This window comes from Tachypleus tridentatus, chromosome 3, assembly GCF_004210375.1.
Source record: "Tachypleus tridentatus isolate NWPU-2018 chromosome 3, ASM421037v1, whole genome shotgun sequence".
In the NCBI taxonomy this organism is placed as follows: Eukaryota; Metazoa; Arthropoda; class Merostomata; order Xiphosura; family Limulidae; genus Tachypleus; species Tachypleus tridentatus.
This window is the reverse complement of record NC_134827.1, coordinates 17,378,635-17,405,508: the sequence shown is the minus strand read 5'-3', so window position 1 is coordinate 17,405,508 and position 26,874 is coordinate 17,378,635. Positions and strand designations below refer to the sequence as shown.

General features: G+C 34.1%; 1 protein-coding gene and 1 pseudogene across 2 annotated transcripts in view; both read left to right on the top strand.

The window, feature by feature from the left end:
* The window catches only part of LOC143246455 (glutamate receptor-like), a 36,552-nt gene extending 18,423 nt beyond the window's left edge, over window positions 1–18,129 (top strand). Inside the window, exons 5-9 of the mRNA XM_076493184.1 lie at window positions 3,220–3,301; window positions 7,420–7,578; window positions 9,656–9,806; window positions 11,452–11,669; window positions 17,165–18,129. Coding sequence (XP_076349299.1) covers window positions 3,220–3,301; window positions 7,420–7,578; window positions 9,656–9,806; window positions 11,452–11,669; window positions 17,165–17,173 — 619 coding nt within the window. The 3' untranslated portion in view covers window positions 17,174–18,129. The remainder of the gene's footprint in view (window positions 1–3,219; window positions 3,302–7,419; window positions 7,579–9,655; window positions 9,807–11,451; window positions 11,670–17,164) is intronic.
* A 6,592-nt stretch (window positions 18,130–24,721) lies between these two features.
* Window positions 24,722–26,874, top strand: part of LOC143246453 (putative citrate synthase 2, mitochondrial) — a 34,446-nt pseudogene continuing 32,293 nt past the window's right edge. The window contains exon 1 of the transcript XR_013025976.1: window positions 24,722–24,868. The product of XR_013025976.1 is annotated as a putative citrate synthase 2, mitochondrial (transcript). The remainder of the gene's footprint in view (window positions 24,869–26,874) is intronic.

Here is a 26,874-nt window from a genome sequence, read left to right as displayed (position 1 = left end):
GCTATAAGCACATCCTACAATATCACAAACAACCCCACAAGTAGTGATTCATCCAAGCGCATGCGCAAAACTAGTTCTCCAGTTCGTACTGATTCGTGCTTCCAACTTCCATCGACTGTATCTTAGATTATTCACCGATGGCAGTACCATCACGATGACTATCGCAATTCCATTCTATAAATTATTTCCGGGTGTATTTATTCATCTGTATGTAGTGAATTATTTTTATATACGTGAGAATGTACACAATATAAATAGTCATTTTCCGATTTCGTATTCATAACTTTGGATTGTTGTTGATAAATTATTCTTTGTTTGCAATTAAACACAAAGTTACACATTGGGCTATTTGTGCTCTGCCTCACCACGGGGATCGAAACCTGACTTACAGCGAATAGCCATGTATTTACACAATTTATTGTAATTATTATTTTCAAATATTTTATTGAATAGCAAACCATTCGTATTCTAAAGGTATTTTGCTTATAAAATATTTTTGACAACAATCATTTAAAATGGATGGTTACCATCTTTAAAATTACACCCAAGTTGTTTAAGATAAATAATAATAGCAAACTAAAACCCGAGATTGTTTTAGGTTTCTGTTGAGAAAGAAATTATTTGACATTTATTGGATATTTGTAAGCCGTTTGTAATAATAATTAAATCTTTAAGCTGAATTTATGACGCCAGCTTCATAGTATTACTATAATATAAAAAATAACATGACTTCTAAAACAATCATTTTGTTGTTTTTTTTTTTGTAAATGAACGCGTCATTATTTGCAGGTTAACATGAAACCCTTTGATAGATAGTCCATGCAGAATATTAATACTGAATTGACCGTGGAACCAATGGCTACTGCTTATTAGAGAAACACATTGAAAAAATATATTAGTGGTTATAAAATCTACTTATGCAGGTCAAGTGTTGTGGACGACATTTTAAAAGACTTCCGTCCTAGCCAGAAGATGAAAGGCAGAAGACTGAAAATGTCGTCCACTACACTTGAGCTGCATAAGTAGATTGTATACTCACCAATATATTTTCTACAAGTGTTTCTCTAACGCTAGATATAAAGCCCTAAATACAGATTTACTCGATTTTATTCTAGTGGATTCCAGACGTCATACGTGCAAACAGTAATGACTTTCTCATCATTAAACAGAACATGGCTAGATTGTGATGAAACAATTCGCCACGAGTTGCCTCGAAGCGGCGTAATCTGTTTGTTGATTTTCGCGCAAATATTCGTGAAGGTTATCTGCCCTAACCGTTTCTAATTTTGTAGTGATAGACTAGAGGGAAAGCAATTAGTTATTACCGCCAACTCTGGGACTACATTTCTCGAAGATAGTAATGGGATTTGATCATCACTCTTATAGAGAGCTTTTTTTTTTTTCGATAATGGGGACGCCAAATGCATCATTCGGAACATTATCCACTAGGTCACGCTCGGCAGCGAAATGACATTAACGTTCTTAAAATTTAAAAGAACAACAATTAATTATAACAGAACTAAAGCAACTAATAGCTCCAACTGGTTCCGAGTCATTTAATAATTTAAAACCATTTATAAGAAAAAAAAAATCACAACTTTTATCAACAATTTGATGCCTTTGAAACATTGAAAAAAATACGAGAACTATTTACAGTGCTCTTCTGTGTCAATACAAATTTTCACTGTTGCCTAATTAAGCTATATGAATCCTCTTGGGCTGTGCTTTGATTTAGTACCATACTGGGCCTGGCATGGCCAAGCGCGTAAGGCGTGAGATTCGTAATCCGAGGGTCGCGGGTTCGCGCCCGCGTCGCGCTAAACATGCTCGCCCTCCCAGCCGTGGGGGCGTATAATGTGACGGTCAATCCCACTATTCGTTGGTAAAAGAGTAGCCCAAGAGTTGGCGGTGGGTGGTGATGACTAGCTGCCTTCCCTCTAGTCTTACACTGCTAAATTAGGGACGACTAGCACAGATAGCCCTCGAGTAGCTTTGTGCGAAATTCAAAAACAAACAAACAAAAAGTCTTTTTAGCACGCATTTCAAGAAGTTATTTGATCTAATGATTATACTTGAAATGTGTTGTTCAGCTCTTGTGATGTAGTTACTTATAGCCTTTCGTATTTCATTTCCTTTGCACCTTATAGCACTTAGCGTCTTCTAAAATCTTCTATTTTAAAAATAAGTTATTATTACACTTTTACCTAAAAACAGGTAATATCGCCCCTTTTACAATAAGCATTCCAATATAAACGGTTTATTACAAAGAAAATGCTGTTATTCACTTTAGAAAACAAAAGCATAAATTAGAAATAACATTTTTATTTAATTAAATCTTTGTTATTTCTCTGAATCACGTCATTTGATTATTCCATAGACATAAGCACGTGAATTGCCAAAAATAATCAAATTTTACTCAGTACATAATAACTTTCTTTTAAATATACATATTGGCAAAATGTTTTTTAAATCATCCGGTTATTACCGTGAGTAAAGTTACACTTAACAGAATGCTTCGAAGTTGTTTAAATAAGATTCAAACTATGGATTTCAGTCTCATGCCCAGTCGTCGCCTTCCTATGCCGTAGCTTATAATATAAGACTTAGTTGTTTCTGTGAGATAACAAATTACATAAGCAGGTGTGGAAGAATTGACGAAAATAACAAGAAATCAATATTTTTATTCTATGTCAAATACATAAGAAACCCTATTATTACTTAAATTAATAATTAATTAGGTTATTGATGTGTTCCCAGCGCCACAGCGTTGTGTTTGCGAACTTGCACCAATAGAAAGAAGGTTTCGATACCCCTGGTGGGCATAGCACAGATAACCTTCTGTATAGCTGTGTACTAAACTACAAACATTAGTGATTGTCTTTTTATGTTTTAAAATCTTTATCATATTTGTATATTAAGGACTCTGTAACCAAATGATTCGAAGATCCACAAGCAATTAGGTACAGAATTTTATAAAAATGTGTTTAAAAAGCCGAAAGAGTTAGAACCATTTTGGTTATTCTAGGGTTAAACATTAGGTAACACACGAGTTTATATGTCTTATACGCAATATCTTGCTGTTTCTAGCAGCTCATTAAGAAAGTTGTTTTCTTTTATAACGTAAGGCTAAGCGTAAAGTACTCATATTCTATGTGTGTCTTTGTGACGTGAGAAAAAATAACTGACTATTTGTTGTTTTTTCTCTCAAAAATGGTGTAGCTATACGTTGGTGACACCTGACGATCACTACTGGGGTATTAAACTACCTAACGGAAATTGGACGGGGATGGTGCACAGACAGGTTAGTTATATGTATCTGTTTAGTTGTTTTTCTATACGATATGGGTTTGTTAATCAGTGTTACAGGTAATTGTAGTTGTATACGTAACGGATTTACTAACATACATATTTGTTATAGTTAAATAAATATTTTAAAATGTGTGTAACTTATTGTGTTAGATATGTGTTACGAAATTCCTGCCTATTCTCTAAATTTGTAGAAGATTATCGAGTGTAAAAAAAAAAAAATATATGTTTTACGAAAGCACTAACGTGTATTCAAATACTGTTGCCAACTGAACTTTCGAGAACTTCACCTTAAGGCTTACAAAAGTAACCAACGCAACGCGGAGAGACAGTTTTATATTGTTGATTTGTTACAATTAGTATACTATAGATCTCGGAAGCTACAGTTACGATAGAAAGGGTTCGTACCCCTGCATCGTAAGTAGTTTTTCCTCATAACTCAAAAAGTATCACGATTAGGATAATGAAAGTATAGTGTATTATAAATATTATACTAACACACATCTACATATTTTTTATGTAAACTGTACGACAAATAAACTATTTTTAAACAAATAGCCAAACATAGGAGGGGCGGAAAGTGTTCGTGCGTCTACTTTAATGGTCAGTTGTGTAGCCTTTCAGGTGAATTACTTGGTACAATCTCTCTTCATAGCCCTCCACGATCGTTTGACAGTACTCGATTGGTATTTTCTTCCATTCTTCTTTAAAGTAGGCCCCCAACTCTTTCAAGTTTTTCGGATGATGCTGATGAACCCTGGTCTTCAACTCATGCCAAAAGTTTTCAATTGGGTTGAGATCAGGTGACTGCGATTGCCACTCCAGAATGTTTATATGATTTATCTGTAATCAGGATTGCACATATTTCGATGTGTGCTTAGGATCATTGTCGTGCTGGAAGATCCAACGACGCTCAAGCCGCAAATTCCGAACATCATTCTTGATATAAGTGCCTAATATATCAACGTACTCTTCTTTTTTCGTGATTCCGTTGACGCGGTGAAGGCTGCTTACACCAGAAGAGCTGAAGGAACCCCATAGCATGATCGATCCACCTCCGTGTTTTACTGTAGGAACGGTGTTTTTTGAAAGATTTCGTTCCCCCTTCTTATGGAAAATATAGCGAACATCATTGTGGCTAAAAAGCTCGATTTTTGTCTCGTCTGACCAAAGAATACTCTTCCAATAGGTAAAGGGTTTATCCACATGCTTTCTTGCATACCTCAATCGTGCTTCTAAATGAACAGGCTTTAAATATGGAGTTCCACAAGGACGGCATGCTTTGAACCCAGAAGAGCGTAACATGTTCGTAACTGTAGAGGTGCTTACTTCAACCCCAGTTTCCCTTACCAGTTTCTGTATGTCATTACGTGTTAAACGAGGGTTCCTACTAACTTCTCTGAGAAACTTCCTTTTTGTTCTCTTTGAAATTTTGGTGGGGCGTCCAGAACAAGGGAGGTTAGCAGTTTATCCTATAAGCTTAAACTTGACAATTATGCTTTGAACAGTAGATTTCGGCACACTAAGTTGTGTAGTAATACCGGAAAGAGACGCACGCGACTTGTATTTTACAATAATTCGGTTTTTTAAACAACGTTTCCTGTTCGCCATGATGACGAAGCAGATAATGACGGAGACGGCGCTAAATTGCCGGAAGTACATTTTTTGGTGACTAAATTCTAATAATTATGAACTAAGTATCTAGTTCTGGAATGGTATAATGTAGTTTATTCGCCAAACTAAACAAAATTTTTCGGGAATATAAGTTTTTTCACACATTCTGAACTGTACGAACACTTTCTCCTCCTCCTATTTTTGGTTATTTGCTTATAAACAGTTTATTGGTCGTTTAATTTACATAAAATTTACGTACATGTGTGTTACTATAATATTTATAATATACCATACTTCTATTAGCCTACTCGTGAGACTTTTTAAGTTATGAGCAAAAACCACTCGGGACGCAGGGGTACGAACACTTTCTGTCGTCACTGTATAACTGTGATAAACACTAATCAATCGGAAAACTACAGACTTTTTAACCAGGAACATTTACATATTTCGAACATTACAAACTACTGAATTTCAGAGAATTAACTTTAGACTTTTGCTCAGTGAAACAGCTAACTTGCTTACCCGTTAAGAGAATTGTAGCTATATCAACTTACAACTAATTCGCTCTTCTTAAACCGTCGATAAAATATTCAGTTACAGACAAGATACAAGACTAATATTGTTTTTAAGTCTGTACAACTTTTTGTAGAAAAGCTCTCCAGTGGCACAGCGGTATGTCTCAGCACTCAAACTGCTAGAAACCGGGTTTCGATACCCGTGTTGGGAAGAGCACAGATAGCCCATTGTAAAGCTTTCTGCTTAATTCTAAACAAACAAATAATCCTCCACAAAAAGTCCCTAGAGGGTCAACAGTAATCCTTAGGACTCATAACCCTAAAAAGTCCCAGAGCAGAGACAGATCTTTGTCCTTAATAATAACCACAAAAAATAAATACTTAATTAATTAATTTTCTTATTGTTAAAAACCAGGTACGAAGTAGTTGAAAATATGTTAAAATATTTTCTATCATTTCGTTACATTTTTTTATACCTGTAATTTAGCATTCAAATCTTGTTTGTTTGGAATTTCGCGGCAAAGTCATATGAAGGCTACTTGAGCTAGCCGTCCCTAATTTAGCAGTATAAAATTAAAGGGAAGACAGCTAGTCACCACCACCTACCGCTAACTCTTGGACTACTCTTTTAACAACTAATAGTGAGTTTGACCCTCATATTATAACGTCTCTATAGCTGAAAGGGCGAGCATATTTGGTGTTTTCGAATCTGCGACCCTCAGATTGCGAGTCGAACGCCCTCACTACCTGGCCATGTTAAGCCAGCATTCAAATACGTCTACCTCTGTAGAAATAATAGATTTGTAACCAAGTGTAAGAAATAACTGATGTAGAGATAAAAATAACAGTATGATCGATATATTTTTAAAATATCAGTTAAAACCTTTTATTTCACGGTGATGATAACGATTTTTTAATATTTCCTATAAGAGTTTATTTTACTTCTTTTATTCTGAATTTTAATAAATACTTGATTCTAACTGTTGTAACTTTCTAATATTTTTAATTTTATGCTTTATGATATTTATGTTGTAGTTTGGTGAATGTTTTGAATTTATAGTGGATTAATAACTTATAATACTACAAATAATGCTGAAGTGTTATCTGGAATGATTTTACATATTTTATTTGCAGTGCAGCGCCATCTGTTATACTGCAATTATAATGAAATATGTAACTGTGAATAAATATATATATTCAAATGAATTATTATCAGAATCAGAACTTATTCGAATCTCACTGGTTCGATTAACGAAAATTATTTGACAGAAAACGTAATTAATATTAGTTCTTGAAGAAGCATAGATAACAGCACTGAAGTATAGTTTGTTTAAAGTTCGGGGAATAAATACAATCACAAATTGGGACTTTTGGGTAGCTTGTTGTTTAAATTAAATTATTACAACAATCATTCTTTTCACATAAACTAAAACAATTGATTCAGCTGTGTATAAACACACAAAATCTCTGAAACAGCAGAAATCACATCTCAGTTTACACACCTACACATACGTACACTAAATACTTCACTTATGCTCGTGCGCGTACAAAGACACAAAGAATACGTCTTTTTGTTGAGTGTTTGTTTTTTGAATTTTGCGCAAAGTGGCAGGAGGGCTATCTGCGCTAACCGTCCCTAATTTAACAGTGTAAGTCTCGAAGAAAGGCAGCTAGTCATCACCACCCATCGCCAACTCTTGGGCTACTCTTTTACTAACTAATAGTGGGATTGATTGTACATTACAACGCACTCACGGGTGAAAGGGCAAGCATGGTTGGTGTGATGGGGATTCGAACCCTCGGATTGCAAGTCGAGTGTGTTAACCACTTGGCCATTAAAGTCACAGATAGTTCGATATAAGCTTTCTTTTAAGAGTCATTTAAATATTTTAGATATCACTATACTCTATTAATTAAAATAACATTTTAAACATTAAAAATGTACATTTTTCTGCCCACATTTCTCTCTTTTTTTTCTTTTTAGGAGGCGGACATTGCTTTAGGACCTTTCACCATCAATTACGATCGCCACCAAGTGACGGAAATGACGAACACATTTTACACCGGCGAATTATGTGTGTTGACCGGACCACCGCAAAAATCAACAAAGTTTTTTAAATACTTGCTAAGTTTTGCCTCGGAGGTCAGTGAACCAGTGTCGTAATAATATATGTCTATTTTTAGATATTTGTCATCAAGACAGTACAGAAAATCTCCAAAATTCTATATTTTTTACTACTTAAATAGATCTTACTGATTCATGACACTAAAAAGAGGTTTTCAGTAGCTGAGCGGTAATCGAAGGACTAATAACACCAAAACCGAGTTTCGATACTCGTAATGGACGGTTTGTTTGATTTTCTTATAGCAAAACCACATCGAGCTATCTGCTGAGCCCACCAAGGGGTTTCAAACCCCTGATTTTAGCGTTGTAAATCTAGAGACTTACTGCTGTACTAGCGGGGGCCGTAGGGGACAGAGCACAGGTAGCTCATTATGTGGCTCCGTGATTAATTACAAACAAACAACTTTTGATGGTACCAAAAAGTTGTGTTTATGATAAAACTTAGCGCTTTGGACAAATGGATGTGTCGCTTTAAAGGGTAAAAGCCTGGCCTTTATGTTAAAAGAAAACAAATCTATCTATCCACAGCATTATGGTTCTGTTATTCGGAATGAAGCACACAGCGACATAATGGGCTATCTGTGCTCTGCCCACCACGGTATCGAAACCCAGTTTCTAGTGGTGTTGATCCGCAGGCATATAGCTGTGCCGCTGGGTGGCCGTTAGGGTTCTATCTTTGTCTTTAACTCTGAAAAAAATAAGTTCACTTTTCGAAAACGCTGAAGTCTTATGGTTGCCTTTTACGCAAAAAAAAAAAGACAGGTCTATCTGCTTAAATCATTTACATTTTTTATTTATTTTTTTAATGTGATTTCCTTTTTGTTAATAAATTCAGCTCAAGGTTAGTAAATGCAAAATGAGTCAAATACCTCTTTATTACTGAAATATTTCAAATTGCTGACATATTTGTTTTTAGGATGTGCATGGTAGTAAATAATCTAATACACAAAACTTTTGTAACAATGGTTTCAGGAATAAAATTAGATCACTCCAACAGAAGAATACAATACTTGAAAATAGAATCATGTTACACAGAACTTAAAATCAGCCTTTGCTATCTTTGTGATGTTCTTTAGTTTTCCGAGAGAGATATTAGTGACTAAATGCTGGAAAACAGCCTCGTGGAAATAACTTGAACATAGCTTATTGACTAATGTAATGTTCTTATTGACTAATGTAATGTTCTCAAGTGTTTTTCGAAAAATACCGAGGTATCGATTAATGTTAAGAAATTTGGCACTTGAACATGCTAGAAACAAAAATCGGATGATTGGGATCACTGTGTAGAATAATAAAATATTGTGTTGCTCCAAATTATTAATATAAGAATTTTGAATGCGTTAATTTAATTTTTATACATTGTTTGCATTTTGTTAGTTCATCCTTCATAATCTTCTACTGGGTAGCTTACAACACAATAAGTTGAAAAGCCACCACTAGAAAACAATATAAATAATACGCTTGCGTTTGTCTGTCCAGGATGTTTTTCACAAATGTCTGGATCAAACGCTACAAATCTCATATCGATAAAGAGATCTTTATCTGAGAAGTCCAATTTGCATGTTGACTTTTCCATTTAGAATAACCTTGACTGTATTTTGCGTTAATCAAACTTCTTTATGAATCATTGTCACCACGTAAGGACTGGCTTTGATTTCAACTTTAGTTTTTATTTGCAAGGTATTTCACATAAACAACACTGAACCTGTATATAATTTCCTTAAAAAAACTTAACATTACACCAAATACAACTTCTGTAATACTTGTTCTCATAATGTATTTTTCAGTGTTTTGACGCAAGAGCCAGTTTCGGATTCATGTATCATGACATGCATCATTTATATGGAAGAAGTGGTAACAAAAAAACAACAAAAAACACTGGTGTATATTAAATTCAAAACGTAGAACAGTTTAAACTTTTTGTGTTACCACTGCATAGGATAAGAAAAGACGTTGAGTGAATGTAGCTCTGTGTGAAGATGAGAAACTTTATATACCATTAATTAATATGCATAGAAAAAACATCACTAACTAATGAAGATAAACAAATTTTTGTAAGTTATCTTTTTTTTCTGAATATAGTATTATATTTTAGGTATGGTTATGTTTACTAATGTCTCTCCTGGTACTGGTGGTTATCTCTGTCAGCTTTTTAAAAATGATAGGCAAAAGATATTCACGCTCCAACTGGATGCCTTTAGCTTTAAGAAATTTGTGGTCTTTCTGCAAGTTACTACTCTATCAAGGTATGTGTAAAATAAAATCTTATCTGATTTCTCACATTTTTTTCAAAATAGCCTTATGTACCCGATCTTAAGACTTAAATCATACATATCTGAGAGACAGTTAAAACTAGGAAACAAACTGCACATTGGAAACGCTGAAATGTAGCTGTATAGAGAGGTCTATAAAAATACAGGACCGTCACTGCAGTGGAAATGCACTGTCTAACAAATTTAATTTCTAATCACGATCGTCAGATCTGAAATATAGTTACAAAGCTACAAGTATTCTCAAGCCTAAATTTCAGTAAACAGCTACTATGATTCAGCTTCCTCAGTATTGGCTGTCTACGATATGCCCTTCGTGAAGATTTCTCTAGCTCGCATTTCAGAGTTACAAGCCTTCATCTTTAAAACTGACCCACTCATGAGCCATAAATGACGTAACAAAGTTTAACTAGATAAATAAATAAACACAGACCTATATATTATATTCCTATATATTATTTAAGTGAATGAATATCTATATTTTAACGAAGTTGTGACTTTGTTTGAAGTAGTTGGTAAAAGAAAATAAACTTACAATAAAGGATTGTAAGAAACAAAAAAGTAGGTAGATTAATAAATAAACCTTTGATAGGGTTATATTAATTAAGTTTTGTGTGTGTGGGTAAATGAAGATTTATAAATTTTCTGTTTCTACATCAAAAGCACATAGACGAATATTCAGCACTTTGTATAAGAATGATGTATGAATATAAAAAAGAAATAAACCGAAAACAAAACCCATGGATAAACGATAAAAGCCATCTACGCATACCAGGCAACAGCATTCAACAATTTTCTCTGTCTGAAGAAGTGACACAAGTTTTTTTATTCAATATAACTGTTCAACCGTCTCATATCTCAGACAGCTGGATAAATAAACGGATGTTCATGCTATTAAACGAAAAACATACTGTTCAAGTTACCAAACGCAATGCCTATGGATTTTTTTTTTTGGGGGGGGATCGGATTGTTGAAACGAGCTCTGGGAAACTGTCGTCCTCGAACACTGGATAGTTTATAGAAAACATTCTGGGAAGAGGAATGTACTTTGGACATGAAAGCCTTATGATGGAGCCTTTTGGATAAAAGACTAGGCTGACGGACTGTTGTCAAAGACACAGTCGTCAGACAGAACATGACTGGACGTAGAGACATTGACTGTAACGATATGGGAATACTCGTGAAACAGTTTCATTGTAATTTACTCAACCTCTGTGCACATATATACATTATATAAAAATCTGGTTTTTAGTTACTAAGGAAGCCCTTAGAAGTAAATATTTCATTTGTGCACGTGACTTCCAGATAACGTAAGGCTAATCACGAATAATCTGTAAGTGATATACATGGTATTCTTTAATAGACGAAAGACGGAAGACTTTTGAAACGTCGTCCTCTACACATGTGTCTCCACAACAGGCAGTTGCCGTCCATTATACAAAGTTTCATCACGATATACATGGTATATATATAACTAGCGCTCGATACAATGTTTATTAAATTAAAATTTAGTTTTTGGTGCTATGGATGGCCAAAGAGAAAAAAATATTAGTAATTTCAGTTATGTCCTAACTTAAGATTGGCTGGACTTATTTAATTACGTATTTATGGATCTGCAAAGGTCTTTCCAAGATTGAAGAGCAAAACATCAACAGATTGGTTCTCTCTTCTTGGCTATTTGCCGTTTTCATGCTGATGAGCAGTTTCAGTGGCCATCTGGAGTCGTCACTGATGATCAAGGAAGACATTAATGTGATCGACAGTCTCGAGGATCTTCTTCGGAACCCACACATTCAGCCGTTAGTGGAAGCCGAAAGTATAGTGGAAGCTGTGTTATCAGTAAGTATATGAATATTGTTTCGTTTCGTCAGTTCGTGTGAGTGCATCTATCACTCACGGTTCACATCCATCATCACCCACCAATGTTTGTATGCACTTCAGGTTGAACGGCTCAATGCCTAACGAGCTACACACATTTCAGTACAAACTTCAACTCCAATGACACGACAGTATAAAGCCGCTCCCTACGAATAAGCGCAGTTAATACATTCCTCTTTAAAAATAACAGAAAAAGGCCGAAACAATAAAACAAACATATACCCTATTGGTTTAAATCCAACGCAAGTGATGATATTTAATGATAAACTGATAAAATAACTTTAAACAGTTAACTGAAACTCAGTTATTTCATTTATCGTTCTTCATAAGTGACTATGATTAAGTTTGATTTTGAATTTCGCGCAAAGTTACACGAGGGCTATCTGCGCTAGCTGTCTCTAATTTAGCAGTGTAAGAACTGCTTCTCTACAGAGAAGCCAACTAATCATCACCACCCACCGTCAGATCTTGGGCTATTCTTTAACCAACGAATTGTGGGTTGATTGTTACATTATAAATTCCCCCTAGCTGAAAGGGCGATTATGGTTGGTGTGACGGGGATTTGAACGTGCGACCCTCAGATTACGAGTCAAGTATCTTAACTACCTGGCCATACTGGTCCCTAAGAAAAAGGAATATGAAACTCACTGTCTTAACTGCTAACTTAACAAAATGATTTGTTTTATTCTATGCATCTTCACATACTATTAATATATGTGTGAACAGGTAGAATTTGCCTCTGTTATTATTATGCACAATTCTCGCTCTGTTCCATTTGCTTCATCTTCTTACTTTATACAATTTATGAATTAATTTTATGTGTTTTACATCAACGGATACATTTTCGCATGGTTGTAGCCTTTTTCAGGCCTAAGTGACACCAAAATAATACATAATCTACTCGAAAATACTCCCCACCCCAGTCTGCGGACTTACAACGCTAACAACCAAGTTTCGATACTTGTGGTGAGACAGAGCACAGATAACCCATTGTGTATCTTTGTGCTAAAATTTCAAACAAAACAAACAAACCTTCAAAGTAATACAGTATACATTTTTACGGTATACATTTTATATGATGTTCAGTAACCTTAACTGATCTTTATAATTTTATAATAGGGTAAAATAGACGTATTTTTCCATATAGAAAAAATGTAAACATTCTCCCGAATAAAATAATTTTCAATTGTTGATTAGATTGTCGGTCTGCAGCTCAACAACTCGAGACGTGATGTCACTGAACACGTCCGTGTTTTCAGCTAAGATCTCAATAATAATATGAAAAGTTATAGCCAATTGGCCCGGCATGGCCAGGTGGGTTAACGCGTTCGACTCGTAATCTGAGGGTCGCGGGTTTGAATCCTGGTCGCATCAAACATGCTTGCCCTTTCAGACGTGGGGACGTTATAATGTGACGGTCAAGCCCTCTAGTCTTACACTGCAAAATTAGGGACGGCTAGTGCAGATAGCCCTCTAGTAGCTTTGCGCGAAATTTAAAAACAAACAAACAAACATACAGCCAATTTCCTTATTCGGTCAAAGAGCTAGTCAGAAGTGTTGTGGCAATGGTTGCTGCTGGTTGGTTACTTTCCTTCTGACTAGTGGTAGAAAATTGGGCTCAACTCTACCTGAATCCCAGGAGTCTTTGACCTCGCTATTTAGCCTACCTGTTCATAAGATGCTGTTGATATCGAAAATTATTCTCCCTTAATTAAACTTTAGTTTATAACGTGTAAGGAATAACTAGAAATTCGAGCATGTGAACTATATCGAAGTTTAATTAACGCACATTAATAATCTACATTGCAAAGAAAAACGATCAAACACAGAATTTCTCATATAGCCTGATACTTGGTGGTGTTACATTTAAATTGTAATAGAGGGCGGCACCATTCAGTTTATATTTTTTAAATTTTCTTCTAAACGTTTTATGAATGGGACCATGATACTTTAAAAGCTGGTAATTTATCTTGTATGTTTAAAATTATTTTTTTGCATGTTATTGTGTTAACACTACTACTAGTAGAATAGAATATGCTTGTTACTACATGAAGGTAAAATAATGCGTATTCTGTTCCACCAGTAGTAACCTTAACATGATAAACTACAGTTTTGTTTGTTTTTTTGAATGTTTGTGCTAGCCGTCCCTAATTTAGCAGTGTATGGCAGCTAGTCATCACCACCCACCGCCAACTCTTGGGCTACTCTTTTACCAACGAATAGTGGGATTGACCGTCACATTATAACGCCCCCACGGCTGGGAGGGCGAGCATGTTTGGCGCGACTTGGGCGCGAACCCGCGACCCTCAGATTACGAAGCGCACGCCTTAACGCGCTAGGCCATGCCAGGCCGATAAATTACAGAAAAATCAGTTTAAATAGTGCATGTTTGTGTATAAAATAGCAAGTACTTTATTAATATAATGGATCGTAACGATACACTTTTAAATAAAGTTGCTTACTGTTTTAAAATATCTGTTGTAATAATGGAAATTTTATCATATTTTACAGATTTCGAACTTAAAACGCTGGAATCCAGGTTTCGATACCCCTGGTGGACAGAGCATAGATAGTCTATTGTGTAGTTTTGTGTTTAACTTCAAAACAAGAACATTAAGTTCTCTAGATTAATTAATTTTATAAAACAATTCTCTTTTTTAAAAATATAACCATCATTTACCTATGGATAAATGTAATCTTATTAGTGGTATACGCTGAGGTTAACTATTTAACTGAAGTTAAATGTAATTCTACCAGTGTTTTAACCAGAGTTTACCTGAAAATAAATGAAATAACATTTGTGTTTTAACCACAGTTCAACTGTGGCTAAAGTGTAATCTTATGAGGTTTTAACCATACTTTAAATGTTAGACTGAGAATAAATGTAATCTTATGGGATTTTAAACCATAATTAAACTGTGGATAAATGTATTCGTATTGACATTTTACCCATAGTTTAGTTGTAGATTAACGTAATTTTATGGGTGTTATTTGAACATTGGAATCTATGTACATTTTTGAATAGCATTCTACATGTCATCTGCCGCCCTACTAGTGGTTCAGCAATAATTCTATGCGTTTACGACGCTAAAGAATGAGTTTTGATACCCATGTAATATTCTGAACGTCGTGTAATATAGATTTATTCTTTATTTTTGGTAATTGCTGTGATATTCAGAACATTTTGTATAACATTATGGGACAAATTGTATCACATTGCGTAAGTCAGGAAATAGCCTTATATTCGCTATTAATAAATAACCAAGAGAAGAGATATTTCAAAAGCTGCTTACATGTTTTATGATGTCTAAATGGTTAGCATTACAAAGAAAAATAAGATTTTCAAAGCCAGTCTGTGGAACGAGAGAAATCATGATTAAAGATACTCCTTTACCAATTTGTTATTCTCGAACCTAGGTCATATTAGACAGTAATGATGGTACTAGTAACATGGATTGAAAAGCCTAGTGATCTGTCATATAAAAATAACGACAGAGAAGCTAACCATTATCAGAGGCCGCGATCAAAATTTTTAATATTTGGATAAAAGTAAATGCAGTAAAATTAAATACAAACAAGATAGAACATACCTGTTAAACTACAAATTCGTTAGTTTTAAAGTGTAAAAATATTAGCCAATAATCTATAAGCAATATACGTTTACATTAATGTTGTCTTCTCTGCTTCCCACTTCTAAAGAGGCTAACAACAGAAACAATATCATTGTTACCAGATTATAATATAGTTTTACATTATTTTATTTTACAAAACATAAGACAACCTCACATTAAACATCATGAATATGTATCGATCGACATCTAGTAATTGTATCATTTTGTCTCCCAGCTATCGGTATTCCTTTTTCTATGTGATTCTCCTTCCTTTGTATCTAAGAGTTATGTTCCATGAACTCCCTTGTGCGTATAATTGTAGGCCCGGCATGGTCAGGTAGTTAGGGCACTCGACTCCTAGTCTGAGGGTGGCGAGTTGGAATCCCTGGCACACCAAACCTGCTCGCTCTTTCAATCGTGGGAACGTTATGATGTGACTGTCAATCACACTATCCATTGATAAAAGGGTAGCTCAAGAGTTTTTGATGGATGGTAATGACTAGCTGCCTTTTCAATAGTCTCACACTGCTAAATTAGGGACCACTAGCGCAGATAGTCCTCGTATAGCTTTGCGCGAAATTTTAAGAACAAACAAACAAATAAAGGTAAAGGCATAACCAGTTTGTGACTTCCGAAATAGTTAACTTATTATAAACCATTTAATTATTCATAAAACGATTCAAAGCAATTGTTCTATACATACAGATATTTGTTTTAGACTAGCCCACACAAAACTTATCAGAAGATCTGGTCTAGGATCAAGGAAAAGCCTGATTCTCGAATGCCTTTATAGAGCTAGAAAAAGATGAAGTTCTGGACATGGTAGACACTGGCACACATGCCATAATCATAAACACAGTAACGATTAAGGACATTCTCGACAGAAGGTTTGTTACTGGAAAGTTCTGCCAGTTCCATGTTTCTAATAAAAAGTTCCATGAGACTTTCTTGCCTATGATAATGAGGAAAAACTTGGAATCAAAAATAATGGAAGGAATAAAAACGAGGTAACTGAATATTTTAAATCATAAAGAACTTTATGCGATGTTACAACTTTATCAAGCAACACATAATAATGATTGTTTGTTACTTTTGTAAATATCAGTATCGATTTTTACTTCTGTCCATTTAAAAAGATGGTACATCGTTGAAACAGTTCAGTGTTTTATCATAGTTAAAAATATCTGATTTGAACGTAAGCCCGTTTAAAATAGTTTTAAGACTGTCATTAAGATAACTTTTAAATAGACGATAAAATGAATTTCGTAGCTGCTTTTATCAAAGGTCTCCATTTAAAGGCTGAAGTTATTTCCGATGCATATATATTAAATTATTTCGAAAAATCGTTACACGTTTCCTTATCGTCGTGGCCCGGCATGACCAGGTGGGTTAAGGCACTCGACTCTTAATCCGAGGGTCGTGAGTTCGAATCTCAGTCACACCAAACATGCTCGTCCTTTCAGCCATGGTGGCGTTATAATGTGACGGTCAATCCCACTATTCGTTGGTAAAAGAGTTGGCGGTGAGTGGTGATGACTATCTGCCTTCCCTCTAGGGACGGCTAACACAGATAGCCCTCGTGTAGTTTTACGCGAAATCCAAAACAAACCAAACTTATCGTCGTGATTATGTCACATCTTTAAATATTTCTATTCAACGTATTTTCATGTAAACAGAAGAAAATAAATACAGTCCTACTCTTTTATTTCTAAGGATATTGTCATGTTTATTTTAGGTCTTGTAAAGGTACCTTATCATAATTTTCATAATTTAGTTAGATGTGTCATAGTATTTATCTATTTTATTTCCGCGCTTAACTCGCAACATCACCGTGTTCTTTATCAGTATAGATAGCTTCACGCAGAGCCACCTGTTGACTCGTTGGATAGAAGATATGACCATCAATAGCACAAAATGTCAAACCAATATTGCCAAAGGTGTCGGGCCTCTCAACACTGACGACCTGAGCGGCGCATTTTTGTTGTTCCTCTGTGGTCTCATGACAGCACTCTTTGCATTTATTGGAGAATTTGTTCTCTGGCGAAAATGTTTCAGGCATGACGATTCTGCAACAGGAGGTTTGAAAAATAGTTAAATGATAAGAATCTGTGGATAGAGATTATTTTAGTTGTCAGTGGTATTTTGTGAGTTTTGTGAAATGATAAAATATGATACTTATGTAGCCTTTTATGTCACACTGTATCTTCTCAAAATACGAAATATAGGATGAAAAAATTATTCTCATTACGACTTTAGTGTCGTAATGTTTATAACTTGAAAGAAAAGAAAAACTTTTTTTTTCGGTTATTAAAACAAAACTCTATGAACCATTCCTAACCAAACATGGAGAATGTCAAAAGCAATACTGTCGAAAAACAAATTAAACTCCATTTTTATTGCACTTGTGGGTATATATATAGAGAGAGCTTTAATAAATTATGTTTATCACAGAATAAAAAAGACACTATGGATATATATATATGGAGAGAGCTTTAATAAATTATGCTTATCACAGAATAAAAAAAGACACTATGGATATATATGTATATATATATATAGAGAGAGCTTTAATAAATTATGTTTATCACAGAATAAAAAAGACACTATGGATATATATATATATAGAAAGTTATAATAAATTATGTTTATCACAGAAGACAAAATACACTATTTTTAACTGAAATATAAATAGTTGTGATTTGAAATGAATTATTATAAATAGCTGTTTCCTTGAAATTTCATGGAAAAAACCCCAAAAATATTAAATCGCAAATTATTTTCCAGTACCCATGTGTATTTAAAGTCTTATATTCAACTGTATAATTGGATCGAAAACTGTTTGAATAAAACATTCTGCACAAAAGAGAATTTCAGTGGAAATACTTATAATTACAAGATTGACGTTGGAAAGTCACCAACACACATCAACTTTGTTAATATTAGAAATGATGTACTGTTTTAAAGTGTTAGTCTTTGTGTACCAGTATCTGCAACAACTATATGTGCATCCACATGTACAATATACACGTAACATGCTGCTTGTGTAACTTGGCGTAAAATCTTCTGCAGTCTGCGACCGTTTAAACTGTACCTTCAATTTGTAATACAGATTAAGTTAAGTATATCTATATTTTGTAGCACTTTAAATAATGGGGGTTTATTTCAAGTGCTTTGGATTGACAAAATGCACTTCACACACTCCTTCCAGATAATTTAATAAAAGTAATAATGTTTATACAGCATATGTCTAAAGAAAACCGATAATTCGACAATTTAGAATAAAATTGATGAGCAAGTGACACCATTTTAATACAGTTGTTTCCTTTGGTAATATGCAATCATCACTTTATTGCAAAATTTAAATGTACACTCAACAATTCTGTGTTCAGTTAAATGTCGCTTTAACGCTGTTGTTAATAACTTCTGATAAAAAAAAAAGTAAACTAACAGAATATCTAAACTAAAACTAGGCTATACATTAATGACGCCAACCACTCTTTTATAAAGTACTTAATGTTATTACTCAATACACAAGAGACCTAAAACCTATAATGATTAGTTTGACCTGACTTTTTTTTTAAATTATGCTTTATACTCATAGATCCTCTAATACATAAGTGTATTGAATACTGGAGAACTTGAGTGTATTTAAATGCTTCGGGGCATACTGGATAGAACAGTTCAGGCAGGTGTCATTTAGATACCAGAAAACAACAAATTAAGGGCCATTTCAGTGACTCATACATGAAAAATGCGGTTTAATTTTTTTTTTATGTCAATAAAACCAGAATAAATTTGTGTCTTTTGTCATTCATCGTGGAACCAAGAGAAGTTATAGCCAAAGCTTCTGCAGAACCTAGAATACGTGAACTTGCAAAACTAACTGCATAGCACCCTGCAATAAATGACTTCAAAGTCTTTTGGTATGATACTAACATATCAATGCTTATATTGATAGGTCGAATGAGGATCTGAGGTAAATAGTTTCGTTAGTAAAAAGAATGTAGGCATGAAGTGTGAACACTTTGGTCAGAGAAGGCACTAAACCTAACGGTTAAAATCAGTTGGCATGAAATGTGGACACTTTGGTCAGAAAAGGCACTAAGCCTAACGGTTAAAATCAGTTGGCATGAAATGTGAACACTTTGGTCAGAGAAGGCACTAAACCTAACGGTTAAAATCAGTTGGCATGAAGTGTGGACACTGTGGTCAGAGAAAGCACTAAACCTAACAGTTGGCATGAAGTGTGGACACTTTGGTTAGAAAAGGCTATAATCCTAACGGTTAATATCAGTTGGCATGAAATGTGGACACTTTTGTCAGAGAAGGCACTAAACCTAATAGTTAAAATCATTTGGCATGAAGTGTGAACACTTTGGTCAGAAAAGACACTAAACCTAACGGTTAAAATCAATTAAAATCCTCACTTCATCTACAGCTTCTTCTTAGATGCCGTAAATTATACGTTATCTCAGAAAATAGCTTTTTTGTGATCACAGGTTACACACGTCACTGTATGGGACAGAAGTCACTGATGTTCTGTCTCTGCTTCAGAGCGTTGTTTGACATCATCACCTCATTGACACTGAAAATGGAGAGACAAAATAACAATCAGACCTATGTGTTGCTATATAAATTTTCTAGGTGATTCTTCTATTAAGCTGTCAACGAATTTCTCACCACAATCAATAGGAGGTACACTCTAGAAATTCTTCCCATACAATTTTCCAAAACCATCTATATAAGTGACAAAGTTTTTATGAAGCTTGCACCTTCGACCCTTGAAATAGGCTGAAAAGAATCTGCAATATAACCCGTAGACAGATGTATCCCAGTCATTGAGGCTGGCATGGCCAGGTTGTTAAGGCGCTACACTCGTAATATGAGGGTTGCAGGTTCGAATCCCTCTCGCACCAAACATGCTCACCCTTTCAGCCTTGGGGGCATTATAATTTGACTGTCAATCTCACTATTCGTTGGTAAAAGAGTAGTCCAAGATTTGGCAGTGGGAGATGATGACTTGCTGCCTTACCTCTAGTCTTACACTGCTAAATTAAGGACGGCTAGCGCAAATAGCCGTCGTGTAGCTTTGCGCGAAATTAAAAAGAAAACTAAAAAAAACAAACCCAGTTATGGAGATGTTCCTCATTCAATTGCATGCATTCATCAGGTGAAGAACTGTCTTGTTTATCAGTCCATTCATTCCAAAAAACTTTACATGAAATGTTTTGCCAAAATTATTATTAGCTGTACCTTTGAACACTGGAGGTTTGTCTGTTTCATGTCACTTTCTATAATAAATGTTGGTCTGACATGTAACTGTCATCATCTTTCTTAATGTTGTTCAACTGAGAGGCTGTGTACATTTTCATAAATTTTCAAGGTAAAGGTGTGATATTTTCAGGCAAAATCGATTTACTGACAAGTATCAGACGGCAAACCTGCAAATAACACTATATTCGAGCAAGGAATAAGAAACGTATTCTCAAGATGACTGGTATGGGTATTAAAGCTTTCATTAAAATAAAGTACAGAACAACTTTTCGACCTTCTTAGGTTCACACTCTTTGTGTCTTGAAAATACATTTCCACTTCAAATGGGTTTCTCGTCATCACAAAATAAGGTGTTCTATAATTGATAACTTGGCTGAATCGTAAGTTGTATGAGAAATAAACAGATTCAACAAGTTTAAATGACCGTGAAACCAATCTTTGTTTAGCTTAAATAAAGAAGCACATTATGTTAACATTATAATAGCTAAGCACACAACAATTTACATGCATAAGGGAAAGTTTTAACAGTGAAACATATTACATATTTCGACTATTGGTCTGTCTTCTTCAAGCAGAAACACGTAACATGTTCCATCAGATGCCAAACATCTGTAAAATGTTTTTTACGCTTATAAATCGTTGTTTACCAACCAATCGTTGATCTTTATTTTGACACATTATAACCAGTGTGTGTACCTGTTCAGACATATGGTCGATCACCTCTACAGGTTCAATGAATATCTTGCCAGCCTCCCGTCTCTCAACAAGAATCTCTGCTGACTTAGTCACGATTAAAGTGAAGTAGATCTGAACAAAGAAATTAGGGACGGCAAGAACAGATAGCCTTCATGTAGCTTTGCACGAAATTCAAAGCAAACCAAACCAAAGGTCACCCATCATGGTCGTTTTTGCAGGTAATCTGGCAGTAAAACTGCTTACTGGTTGATTCCAGAAAAGACATTGCTAAAAGCAAGAGAAACTAATGTAAAGTCCGAGGTTCCTGTTCAGACCACTTCTAGAGTATCATCAGGGGTATATACTCCAGTGACTTCTCTCGACCATCTTCTTGAAGAGAACTCTCGCTCCATCCAGTGATATGATAAGTGACGCTGAAGAAGAAGAGATCATCTCATCTTCATACCAAAAACAATAAAAAAGAAACTCATATAAAAGAATTGATGACTGGAGAGTTTACAGACAGTAAACGAATAAATAAATAAAATTTTGTTTTAGTACTTTAAATTGTGATTGTAGATTAAATTTTACTTATTTAATTTATTATTGCAATATTTAGATCATGAATATTAATGCTTTTAACTGCCAAACAATACTTTAATGTTAATCACAGATATTGAAGGTTAATATGCCTTTTTTTTCTGTAATAGGTTTGTTCAAGGGACTTCATAATCTTGGAAGCGAAAAGTTGTACGTTGTATTTTTAATTCAGATGATTGTATTGTTGTTTGACCAGTGAGAGGATTGGCATCACATGATGGGAGCATGGTTTAACATCCGGAATTTAATCCAAAGTCTTAAAAAAGTTTAAGTCGGATATAGAGAGTAAATTAAACTGGAGTTAATGAGTAATTTCTGATAATGAGTAATTAGTGCATGATTTGGTCAGTTTGTCTGAGGCTATACTCTGTTAGTTCAGTGCACTAAATTTTAGGTTTTTCTTTGTGATAAAGTAGCAGAGGTATGAAACTTGGAAGAGAAATAGAATTTATATTTAGATTTATATGTTTGTGAAGCTATCTTTTTCATTAGTTACACAAAACCAGGAAACTTGAAAATTCTAGAACTCGAATCTAAAAAAAAAACGCTTTTGTTAATATAAAGTGGACTAGATTTTATATTTGTGTTTCACCAATTAATATAAAAAAACGCGCCCAACAATAAAGTCCAACAAAACAGTATTAAAGGAATAAATATCGGTATCAGTGTCATTTCACACAAACATTCGTCGCAGTACCATATTTATGTATTTCTTAAAATATTTTCGCAAATTTTGTAGTTAGTCATTTTGTAGTAAAATAATTAACCTGATAAAAACGTCTTATGCTTCTACAACGGGGTGTTTCAGTAGATTGTGAGTTTGTTTGTTTTTCACTCTTGAATTGTAAATTTATTATTTACAAGTTTTTCGATAATTTGCAAAGATTCCTTATCATATTAACGAGACAAAGCATCGCATTTAGAAACGCGTGACGTGCATCCGGCTAAAATAAAGTGTGACTCCTTAAAAGTTTTTTATCTTCCTCGGGTGAAATGTGTTCATGGTATTTTAGGATTCAGGACAATGTCTTATCTCCACGATCACTGATTCTCATTTTAAGATAAACTAACTTTTGATATTGCACTCCTATTCATAAAGGGCCTGGCATGGCCAAGCGCGTAAGGCGTGCGACTCGTAATCCGAGGGTCGCGGGTTCGTGCCCGCGTCGCGCTAAACATTCTCGCCCTCCCATCCGTGGGGGTGTATAATGTGACGGTCAATCCCACTATTCGTTGGTAAAAGAGTAGCCCAAGAGTTGGCGGTGGGTGGTGATGACTAGCTGCCTTCCCTCTAGTCTTACACTGCTAAATTAGGGACGGCTAGCACAGATAGCCCTCGAGTAGCTTTGTGTGAAATTCCAAAACAAAACAAACCTATTCATAAATACAGATTTTTGCAAAAATATGGTACTTTGTTGCAAAAGTTTGCCGTAAGATGCATACTTGGTGAAAAATTATAACGATAAGACTTGAATGTGGTAATCAAATGAAGTCGACTACCAAAATTTTCTAATTTTTATAAATTTTGAACGATGTTTCAGTTGTTGGCAATTGCTCTACATTTTTCTTCATATATGAATTGAGCCGTCATATTTTTGTTTTGTGTTCATACAAATTTTGTTTTTTCGTATGTCTTGTATTTTCCAGTCTTTTTTTTTTAAGTATTTAATCTCTTGTATTCGACTGAAAAATGTGTTTGACAATTGTTTTATTGAAATAGAACCATTTCTTTCTAATGAGACGCTAATTTTGTACAACAAAGCGTCGAATGTTTTGAAACAATGTGTAATTTTTCATCTTGAAAAATACAAGTTATAATTACCAAATGACCTACCTAATTAGATTCTCACTTTGAAATAAATCTAAAATTGCAAACAAACAAATCAAAACGTTTTCAAAAAAGAAATAAAATATAAATAAAAAGGTATACTACATAAAATATATTTGTGTGAAACATTGTCCTTATCCCAGTATTTTAGAACATTATTCGTAAAAAAAATTTACAATATAATATTCTTGCTCATAAAATTGTGTTTAGTACGTGCAGAAATAAAACTTGTTTCATTCTTTGGATTTACCTCAGCTGACATTAAGCACACCGGCAAAATTTAAAGAAGCATAAAATAAATTTCATATCTACATAATCCCACAATAAAGGGCTAAAAGTTGAGCTCGAAATTAAGTTTTATATCAAACCTGAAAATGTTACTCATTTAAATCATTTTCATCAAACTGCCATTAAGGAATTAATTTAGTAGAAGTATATCGAGTCATGCTTAAGCTTTTCCCCCGTCGCATCAAACATGCTCGCCTTTTCAGCCGTGGGGGAGTTATAATGTTACGGTCAATCCCACTATTCGTTGGTAAAAGAGTAGCTCAAGAGTTGGCGGTGGGTGGTGATGACTAGCTGGCTTCCCTCTAGTCTTACACTGCTAAATTAGGGACGGCTAGCACAGATAGCCCTCGAGTAACTTTGTGCGAAATTCCAAAACCAAACCAAAACCAAACCGTGTCAAAGTAACTTTCGGGAGGAAACACCATGAAAAGAACTGGATGTAGGGGAGGTATATTCAAATACATTGCTACGCATTAAACACCGGTACTAATGTAAAAGTCATACTGGTGGTTATCCTATGTGTGCAAGGGTAATCTGTTAATTATTAAGTGAATGATTCGAAACGAAAATAGTAGTTTGAGATTTGTTGGATATGTAATTGAAAAGAAAATTCCAAACCTTTTTTCAAAGTGTAGGTTAATATACACATATAACTTGTAATTTGGTGTATTTCTTATTAATTCCAAAGCGGCTGAAAAAATTTCTCGTAATTAAGTCACACTACGTTGTACAGAGTTAACTATTAATATTACGTTACTCCGAGTACAGTAGACTGTTGAGTGTAGACGTAACTGTAGTAGTTGGGTTTACTAGTGGTTAGTATGGCTATATTTCGTGCTTTTATTTCTCGCCTTTCATTATCTTCTCAAGTTATTCAAGTTCAGGTAACATACCTTATTAATATTACAATATATGTGCATCACGTGAATTAATAAAAATTAAGATATTAGTGTGACTGCAAAGTGTAATCACGAGTAACTGTATGGTGATGCGGGGGATTTCGTTAGTGGTTTTGTTTGGCAAAGTGTGCATATAAATCAAGAAATATCCCAAAATTCAGCCATACTGTTGTTTTTTTACTCTAATTTAAATTTACAATATTTTCTATACTTTTACAAACATATTTTGCATAAAAAGTAGACAGCCTGTGGACTCCTTCGTATATTAGGTTTATACTAGAGTAAAACTTCTTACAATATGGGACTCGCACAATAGCAGTCTATATTGTAGGTTATTTTGAATTTTTTCTTGTTGCTATTGACAACAGTTAAATTTACAGTTTAACTCGTACATAAATCCTATCTACTATGCTTAAGTAGTTATTGTTTTTAATTTTAGTTAATATATATTTTTATTTTCAGCTTAATTAAACAAATTGTCAGTGTCATACCCTTTGTTAAAGATAACTGGATGCTTTTGAGATTTTAGAACATGAGATGATCATGTGACAGGAGATCATTTGGATCATTATATTTATAGTTATCCCTCCACCCACCAAAGAACCAACAACAAAGATAACAATTTGAAACTAGATGATACCTACTACATCCACATACCTATGCAATAAATAGTATACCAAAACATGAGGCAACTCATCCCGTAAGTTATAATTCAAAGTAGGAAATACTGTGTTAATAACAAGAAAAAATCCTGAAGATGGGCTTTTAGAACAATTACTATGCTTATTGTTTCTAATTTCTCCATCATTGTATCATTAAATTACTTAGAAAAATTTAACTTGTATAAAGTTTGTATAAACTACAAACAATTTCAAAAACCCTTTATAAGTCCATCAGTTTCTTTTCTACAGAGTAATTGATAGCACAGATATTTGATTATGTGGTATTTTCTCAAAACCTGCCTAAACAATGCATATGTTCAACAACAACTGTCATATAAAAGTCTAAAAGCATTGTAAAGAAAAACACTAAATCAAAGAAATTTGTTTTCTGAAACCATTTTAATTTTTTGTTGTTGAATGCTAACTTTAAACTTATTTTGACACCTGACAATGGGTGCCAACAATTTTCTAACTTCAGAAGTCCAGTTATGAGGCCTGTAAAGTGTAAATTATAAATTTCTGTCTTAGTCTTTTGAATTTATTTTTGGAAAGTAAAATTAACAATAGCAATCTTCCAATTTTTAAATTGTCAAGAGACTTGAACTATAGCTAAAGACTAACTACTTGCTAGTTTCTTGAAAGTTTTAGATGCATTTTTTTAGGGCTGGAAGTTCTGCTTTCCTTAGAAATTTCATAGTTGCTTTTTGTTTTTTAAATGTAATAGAAAAGTTATTATTTTTAAAAAATTGGTTATCTTGGGAAACTTTCCTTTCATAAAATCTTTTATTTGGATTATGTAAAGGGTGTGGACTTGATAAACTTGGCATTTCAACAATTTTTTGATGAGGTGCCACATATAAGATTAATTTAAAAAAATACATTAATTGGTGTTAGATAAAGACTAGTAAAAATGATTTGTGGCTTAGTTTGATGAGAAAGGGCAAAATTGTTATTGATAGAGTTTGGTCAACATTGACTCATTACTGGTAGAGTGCCTGAAGGATCAGTGTTTGGGACTCCTTTTATTTTTACATTAGCAATATTAATAGGGGCATAATCATTAAATTTTATAAATTTTGTGAATGTTATTGAACTCTTGAGTATTTTCCTCTGTATTGAAGATGATGGGGTATTATAAAATGACTTGGATTGATTGGTAAGTTGGATAGATATTTGGTAAGTGACCTTTAATTATAGCAAGTGCAAAATAATGTATGTGGATTATAGGTTTTATATAGATTGAAACTGATTCAGTATAAACAACTATATAATTCTTGCTTTATACATGTTCCATGTTTGTCTGACCTGAAGACTGTGCTTAAAGATACC